The sequence below is a fragment of the Bactrocera latifrons genome, unplaced genomic scaffold, assembly GCF_001853355.1.
Source record: "Bactrocera latifrons isolate USDA-ARS-PBARC rearing strain unplaced genomic scaffold, ASM185335v1 scaffold_23, whole genome shotgun sequence".
Classification (NCBI taxonomy): domain Eukaryota; kingdom Metazoa; phylum Arthropoda; class Insecta; order Diptera; family Tephritidae; genus Bactrocera; species Bactrocera latifrons.
The window spans coordinates 1391120-1399863 of NW_017535852.1; the positions used below are offsets into that span (position 1 = coordinate 1391120).

Below are 8744 nucleotides of genomic sequence, written 5' to 3' on the forward strand. Positions count from 1 at the left end.
GCCGCTGAATTGCTTAAGGTGATGGCTCGGGAATCGCTCGGTGCTTGTGCGTTCGTAAATATCGAAGATGTCTTTCCACAAAATTGACCCACTCTGCGCTTGAAGATGTTTGAAACGTCGTAGCTAACGTCGTCTTCGTCGTCGTGTCCCACAGCATGGTGGTGGTTGGTGTGTTCCCCATCGTTCGACGCCAACACGCGCTCCGATTGTGCTCCTTATTGCACTTATTTAGATTTTTTCTAATTATCGTATTTAAAACAAAAAAAAACATAGACGTGCGAACGCAAATTATTCATTTATAATCAACTAAACTTGTTTACAACTATAATTTCAACAATCAACGATAATTATTAAAATTTTCAGTTTTCTAGTAACACCAAGATCCACTTATTATACATATGTGGTTGAATGTAGCGGTAGTAGTCATAATTTCCCCTTCTCTCAAGTACTCCAAAATAAAATGGCCGCGTAAATTATACAAAATATATCTATATACATACTAAACAAAAACAAACATTTAACAACAAACAGTAAATTGGATTCGTTCATTAGTTTAATTTTCAAGCACATACACACATGCATATACATATACACACACTATTGCCTTTAACATTTAATCAAAAGTTTTGTTTTTGTTTAAAATATCCAACAATCATCGATTAAGTAAATTAAAATTGAAAAACAAAATTCTGTGCTTAAATTTGTATACAAACACCTCTCATGAAATAATAATAATAATAATAAAAAAATCACATTTAAGCGCAACGTATGTACTTTTGCACGAAAAACATCGTGTCTTCAACAGTTACGTGTTTAAAGCGGAAGAAGTGATTATATCTCACTGATGCTGATTTTTTTCGTGCTCTTTACGAAATTCTATATTGTTAGTTATAATTACCGATTAGTGGTTAAGTTAAGCGAATAGCGTTAATATTCTTTTTTTCTTTTTTGTTTTCGTATATTATTATGCTTCCAAACTTTTATTGAGCAGTTGAAGTTTTATTCTTTAATAATAAATAATTTTCGTCGAAATGAATGCAGAAAGAATTCAACTTATCTCAATAAAATATATATATACATATATATAAATAAATCTGTTGTGAGTTTGTCTTTCAATAAATCAGTCGCGACTTACTTCAATATTCCTCTTAACTCCGATTTAACCATGGCCGGACATTGTTATTTTCTTGCTCTTAGCAAAACATGATCGAATCGACTTGCAAAGCACGGCCAGGTTTGAAGCAGCAGTCACATCTCTCAGATTTCAAATATTGCTTTCAACAAAGCCATTATTTTTCCAAACACACGTAAAAATACGTTTGTTTATGTTATTTATGTGGTATAAAACATTTCCAAATGGAATGCATCATTGTTGTTGTTAAAATCCAGGTGCTTCCCAGTTACTTAGAACCAGCTGTCGCGGGAACAAACAGGAATGCATACTAATTGTCCTTGACCACAAAACAAAATGGATATGCTTCAATCACTTAGGAGTTCGCAAGTATGCCCATTATTGAGGGAGAAATGATATCGAAGAAGGCGGCCCGTAGAAGAAGCCATGACTTTTTGAAACTGTCCAACATATTCTCAAAGATCTCGCGAAAATGTTTAATCGCCATTACCAATATATATGTGTGTACAAATATGTGAATGCATTCATTCCTTAGATATAGTTGTGTTAACTTCATTCTGTTGTTATCCTGGGACAGTTGCCTGTTGTGAACAGCCAAGGTGATGGTTCGTGTCAAATAACAGCCTCGAAGTTCTTCTTAACTTAATCTGGAAAGGAAGAGATATAAATAATGGTCCATCCGCTAAAAAGATTTGCATTTCCGCGGATGTAAATTTAACAGTTCGGAAATGTCATGTGGACATACAAATCAGTCAAGTGTTGCCAATATGGTAAGCTACTGTCGGATGTAAAAGAGGTTGAATTTGAATTAAAGGCATCTTAGAACAACTTGGAGTATTGATTTTTTTTATTTTATTTTTTATTTTTTTATTTTTTTGTTATAACAATAAAATTAAATAAAAATTAACGATAATCAAATCTGATATTCACTCTTTAAATAAATGATTCCATTTGCGGCCATTTAGGCTGCACCAAGTATGGCAGCACCCATCTAATAGTATTGATTTCGAAGTTTCGAAAATAAAGAGTGACAAACAGTGTTGGTAAATGACTGTATACAAATTGGTTTTTAATTAACAGCAATTTAACGGCAAAGGGGAAGTAAACATTGACTCCAGTTGATGACTTTTACAACAAAACTGCTTATACACTGGTAAAAACGGAACAAATTTGCTTTTTACGTTTATCCAATAATTAATAATCAAAAAACTGCACGTTAAGCGCGTTGACAACTGAAATTTCCAAAAATTTGCTACATTGCCATCACTGGTGACGAAACGTCAAGCGCCCATTGCTGGAGAGCGAGAGAGCACCCAAAAAAGAATTGGAAAAAAGTTGAATGAACAAGCGCCGCCGCACCGCATGGAGAGAGAGTAGTACCAAATACAAAGGAGCAATCGCATTCGCAGCAGCAGCAGTGGCAGCAGAGTTGAAAAAGTTTGCGGGCGGGTTACACAAAAAAGACGAGTGCTCGAAGAAATTTGTGAATAACTCCAGCAAAACGAATTTTATTAATTGGAATTTATCAATAAAAATTGGAGAAAAGTGCAAGTGCATTGTGGTAATTGAAGAAAATGTTGTTAATGTAATGATAACTTGTGTGGAAGTGCTTAAAAAAAGACCAAGTGACCAGCGCCAGCCGCAAAATCGTGTACCAACCACACACACACACACACACACACGAACACAAATCGCAACATTCTGGGCGAGGTAGAAACGCCAGATGTGTATTCAGTGAAAATCGCATATGCCTTTTTCCAAATGATGAAAAGTTTTTTTCGCGTGTTTGACAAAATGAAAATTTGATAAATATACAATAAGTATTTTTTTGTTTTTTAATGTATAAAATCGATGCAAAAGCATTGTTTCCATATGTCTCTTTAAATATGTTAGTATGTGTGGTGTGAGAGGCGGCACCGGGCGGCAGCAGTTATTGTGCAGAACGACTGCTAGCGGCGCGTTTACGTTCGAAAAGTATATTTTACCAACATTGCGCATCAACGGGCGGGGCGGTGCAAAAAAACTACAAACTTTCCGATAGAGTAGTGCAATATGTAAAGTTTACTATCACTTGCTGCAAAGATCGGGTTCAAATAAATTCTATGCCCAATTCATAACTGCATTAACTGATATATACATAGATGCAAGCAACTACAATATGTATATATATATTTTTTTTTTTTGTAGTTATGTATACTAAATTGTATATTCGTTTACGCAAAGCAAGTGCGCTTAGCTAGCAGCTTGGGTGGTGTGTGGGTGGCAGTGGGCGCATGTGAATATGTGAGTGAATAAGCAAGGATAGCATGCGTACGTACAAATATACTATACATATGTATATTCAACAGAGATTGGTATTCATAGAGAGAGTTTGTTAAGCAAAAAATAATAATAACTAATTCTAATAAAGACACTTCAGTATTACTACCCAATCCGCAAATGTTCGGCGCACAAACATTTTACTCAGTAAATTACCGCATTTACGCACGATAAACATTTCTGTATATGTACACATATTAATCTAATGTTTTCAACACAATTCCATATGCCATAAATTTTGTGGAGAACTTGCAAATGTTGGCGCTGAAGCTATTGGCAGTTTGTAGCTTCCGTTTATCATTGCTTTTTTCAACTGGAAGTTATTGTGCATATGTATACATACATACATATATGTATATAAAATAAATGAATAAAAACAAATTATTGTTGAAAGCGACTGCAATGAGGCATACTGAGTGGAGGAACATTATTTTATCACAGACTATCGATTGATCTGTTCGCTAATATATACAGACTTACATATGTATGTATGTATGTATGTATGCATGTATGTACTTGCTTACACCGATAAGATAAACTCTGGCTTGCAACTCATATTCCTGCATACATATGTATGTACATTAGGGTATATACAATCATATATGGATGTACATATTTGACTTATTTTATTTGTTTATTCATTTGTGGCATTTGTGGATATTTTATTGCCATTTCGTATAGACCGATCATATCGCTCCAATGTGCAATGCCTTTGGAATGCATAGCTCTTCACATCGTTACATATTCGTAACGTACTGAAAACTTACTGACTTTGTTTGTTGTCGGCTGTTCAACCCTTCAAGCTTTTAGGTATGGGGAGGCTAAAGTCGCCAATTGCAAAAAACTAATCGTCCRCATGGAGCATGGTAAAAACTTGATAAGCGTCTCGCCTCCATTTGGTTGGAATTTTATGTTGATACAAGCATACATRTGTATTTGTAACTTATACATACATACAAATGTATTTACTCAATATCAAAGTTGAGATAAGTGTAAAATTTTGCATAAAATATATATAAATACTCGCATGCTGGCATATGTATGTGTATATGTACTTAGTCCTGCCATAAGTTCTGTTACAAGTTCAGACCGTTATTACTATGATATTACTATATATTTTTTTACACACACACAACCAAACGATTCGGCCTTTGTCAAAGCAGCATGAACAGTTTCTATTGGTAATGAACACGTTGTTCCGACAGTCGGGTCTACGTAACCGAAACGGACACGAATTTTTTTCTGGATAAACACTGTCAAATCGTCAGCATTCCTACCATTTACATCAGAAACAGCAACAACACCGCTCACACCAAAGTTTTTTGAGAGTTTTAAATTTTCTGGAGGCTTTTGTGCAGTTTTAAAATCTTTTTCACAGAAATTAAGAAGTGTACTGCCTATGGAGGAGATTTCCCACCATACCGTTATTACAGCTGGATGGTGATCACGTCTACGCCAAAGACGTCGGGCATTAAAATTGATGGTATGTGTAAAGTAAAAGGCTATCTCTCCGACCTTTCTCGCTTCCTCGCTACACCTAACCTAACACTCTGCTCCACTCAATCCACAGTGGGACTATATTCACGAATTGGACGACGCAGTACAGATTTCACCTTAAGCTTTAAGATTTTACATGTGACACTGACCTGAGCTCCTTCACTCCTCACGTGACAATCCTTGGACGGATAAATATCTAGGTGCATTCCAATACTTCGTCCTGATTATCTTGGGAGCGGACGAAGATAGGGCGTCAAAACAAAGGCCATCAAACTGGATAGTTTGCAAATTCAACCAATAACCATTTTATTTTAATTTTGTAAAACTACCTAAGTCAACATTCAGTACAGCCAAAGGAGCATAATAACTCTCCGATACTTTATAAGTTATTTGACGAACGGTGAAACTATAGACCATTTATATTAAACTGTTATGGTATAACTTTACAACCATCGAAATGTTTCGATACTTTTAACTAGCAAACTTTTGAAATCAATTCTGTCTGAGAAGTCATACGAGGGTCTAAATTTCGCATTATCTCAAAACCTAGAGCACCATAGATTAGTTCACATTAAACATAATGCCAAGGAGTAATATTTATTTACACATGTTTCTTGTGTACTACATATTTACTAACAGGTAAAGCTTTGCTTCGAGAGTATCACAGGTGCAATCGCACTTGTTCCACTGTTCATTGTCGAGCAATGTGTCTCAATTGATGCCGCTCATAGGCACAGCCGCACCCAAAGCCGAGTAAGCGGCATTAATTAATCATACTCGAGCACATATTCAAAATAATTAATGTCAACTGGATGCCATACATACATATTTGTATATATATACATATATATATACATATATTATATATGGAAGTGTCGTCACTTTTGATCAGTTCTCGATGAGCGTGTGCGCCGTTCAGCCAATGCGCCAGCTGCGGCAATCAAAGTGACTCAGCTAACGGCCAGTAAGCGCGAGTTGAAATATCAAAAAAAAAAAACAAAACAAAAAAAATTATTTCGCAATGCAAGCCTCACTTGAACGCTATCTAAATGCTGTTAGACAATTGAATTTGAATGAAATTAAGAAACAAGAAAAAAAGTTAACTTCGCTTACACCGATGCTAATACCGTTCACACGTGCATTTTTATGGCATAAAAGAGTAAGAAAATATCTTTATCCTGATTTTGATCGTTAAGTTTATATGGCAGCTATATGCTATAGTTGTCCGATCTGAACAATTTATTATGAGATTTTAGCGACATCTTAAATAATAATCTGTGTCAAATTTCGTGAAGATATCTCGTCAAATTAAAAGGTTTTAAATACGAGAATAAGATTTTCATCCTTAACTTTATATGGCAGCTATATGCTATAGCTGTCCGATCTGAACAATTTCTTCGGAGATTTTAGTAAAGTCTTAAATAATAATCTGTGCCAAATTTCGTGAAGATATCTCGTCAAATTAAAAAGTTTTCCATACAAGAATAAGATTTTGATCCTGACCTTTATATGGCAGCTATATGCTATAGTTGTCCGATCTGAACAATTTATTATGAGATTTTAGCGACATCTTAAATAATAATCTGTGCCAAATTTCGTGAAGATATCTCGTCAAATTAAATAGTTTTCCATACAAGAATAAGATTTTGATCCTTAACTTTATATGGCAGCTATATGCTATAGNTTCAGTTCCTATCACTATAGGATATAGTTGTCATACAAACTGGTCGATCAAAATCAAGTTCTTGTATGTAATCTTTTATACATGGGAAGGGGAAATTATAATTATAGCATCGGTTTAATCGAAGTTTACGTTTTTCTATATTTATGTATATAAAATTTTACTTTCAAATTTGTATCTCAGTCTTCATCCTTCTATCTAATGTATTATAATGTTTATCTACCCAGGCAACTCATGCAAAAACGGCAGTTCCAATTTCAATAGTTCTTTAGACGTTGATGAAGAAATGGGTTTGTATACACATAATCTTATTTAAAAATAAATATGGGAAAATAAATCTACTATTTTATTGCTGTAGACATCGACGTATCACCTTCCGCACAGAAATATAGTCATGGCATCGAACGGATATTGGAATTCGGCAAAGAGCTATCTCAAATGGGACAGCAATTGGAGAAGGAGAACAAATTGAACGATGAGGATCGACAAATGTTGGAAGTAAGTATTTTGTATGAACACATCCGCTGTTCTCTTTCTACACGGGAGGCAGGCTATAAAAGTCTATGATAGACTTTTTTTAATGCATTGTCTTTACGACGATCTCGGCAGAAGCATGGTAAAGAAAATCAAAACACGATGGGACGAGCTACCTGGGTGCAAGAATGCAAAAGTCATGTGCAAAATGAACAGAAGAGACAGTAGGAACATGATTGGAATACTAACCGGTCTCTGTCTGGTAGTTGCACACGTCCGCAGAATGGGGCTGATAGATCGGGAAGACTGCAGGAAATATTTACAACAAGGCACCAGGGAAACAATGGAACATTTCTTGTGCACTTGTCCTGTATTGGCAAGACTACGCTGTAGGCACCTGGGGTGCCCTCAGTGTATCATAAAACACTGGAGGAGGTATCGACATTGCGGCCACAAAGTCTGTTAAAATTCGAGTCAAGCGCAGGTTGAATACTCGTCTTGGACCTGCCAAGTGAGCTCCATCTGGTGTCGCAAAGACCAAAACTGGTCTATGCGTGGCTTATTGACCTACCAGATTAACCTAACCCATAACCCCATATTACAAATATTATACCCTGTTCAGCGAATATTAACTTTGCAACGAAGTTTGTCAAATCCAGAAGCGTGACGAGCTGACCAAATTTAGCCATACGCGAATTGGTTTCTCAATTTTTTTAAATATTGATCTGAAATTTTGCATAACCGATCCAGCTCAACTTCTCGTATGTAATTTTTTTTATTTTTTTTGACAAAGTTTTGTCACAAAATTTAGCATAGATTATTATCTCTGGCGATGTTGGAAAATTTTTAAGATCACAAGAAGTGCTCGAGTTGCCGCAAGAATTGAGAGTGACCGTTGCGCATTTTCGTTCTGGACACTGTAGCAGATTAAACATCTACTTATACAGAATCGACTTTGACATATCTATTCTATACCTTTTGATACTATCAAAATGTACCTGTGAAAGGCATTAAAGCTTTGGTTAACACTTTTTCTAGTTCATTTTCTTCATCAAATTTTTATTACACATTATATTACTGATTAAAATGTTGAAAAACTACAGTATATTGCTATAATAATATTTCTATTTTCTCCAACAGGATGCATTTAGTTTAATCGCCTATTCAAATCCCTGGTCCAGCCCGTTGGGTTGGCAACTTTGTCCCACGAAACGAGAAAACGTATGCACAGCACTTAATTCCGCTATTTTAGGTAAGATTAAGATTATCTTGCACTATGTCAAATCGAAGTAGGTATAAGTTGTCATGTGCTTTTTTGTATTTATAATTCTTTGTTTTCTTTTGTTGTTAAATAGAATAATAGTTTTTTTTTTTTTTTGTAAATGCCTTATATTCAACGTTCTCAGATAGATGAAAATTTTGTGCGTCACCTTAATTATGTTGCAGTTTTTTTCTTAAAATATTTAATATTCATATACATATCTCTTATCTTCCAGAATCGATGAACTATCCACGTCGCCCGCCACTTGACGTGTGCGTAGCGCACGCCGCTGAATTGCTTAAGGTGATGGCTCGGGAATCGCTCGGTGCTTGTGCGTTCGTAAATATCGAAGATGTCTTTCCACAAAATTGACCCACTCT

The 8744-nt window shown here is 35.4% G+C and overlaps 2 protein-coding genes across 5 annotated transcripts in view; both read left to right on the forward strand.

Moving 5' to 3' along the window:
• LOC108968796 (ran-binding protein 9) overlaps positions 1-8738 on the forward strand; it is a gene marked incomplete in the record, with an annotated part of 15720 nt that extends 6982 nt beyond the window's left edge. Inside the window, 4 exon segments of the mRNA XM_018933049.1 lie at positions 6857-6919; positions 6988-7127; positions 8244-8355; positions 8600-8738. Coding sequence (XP_018788594.1) covers positions 6857-6919; positions 6988-7127; positions 8244-8355; positions 8600-8736 — 452 coding nt within the window.
• LOC108968798 (G protein alpha o subunit) overlaps positions 2481-8744 on the forward strand; it is a 102417-nt gene continuing 96153 nt past the window's right edge. The window contains exon 1 of one of the 4 annotated variants that reach the window (XM_018933054.1): positions 2481-2717. The gene's annotated coding sequence lies outside the window, so the exon portion shown is untranslated. Of the gene's footprint in view, positions 2718-4914; positions 4935-8744 lie in introns of those variants that run through there. The other 3 variants (XM_018933055.1, XM_018933053.1, XM_018933056.1) reach the window with 3 other exon arrangements.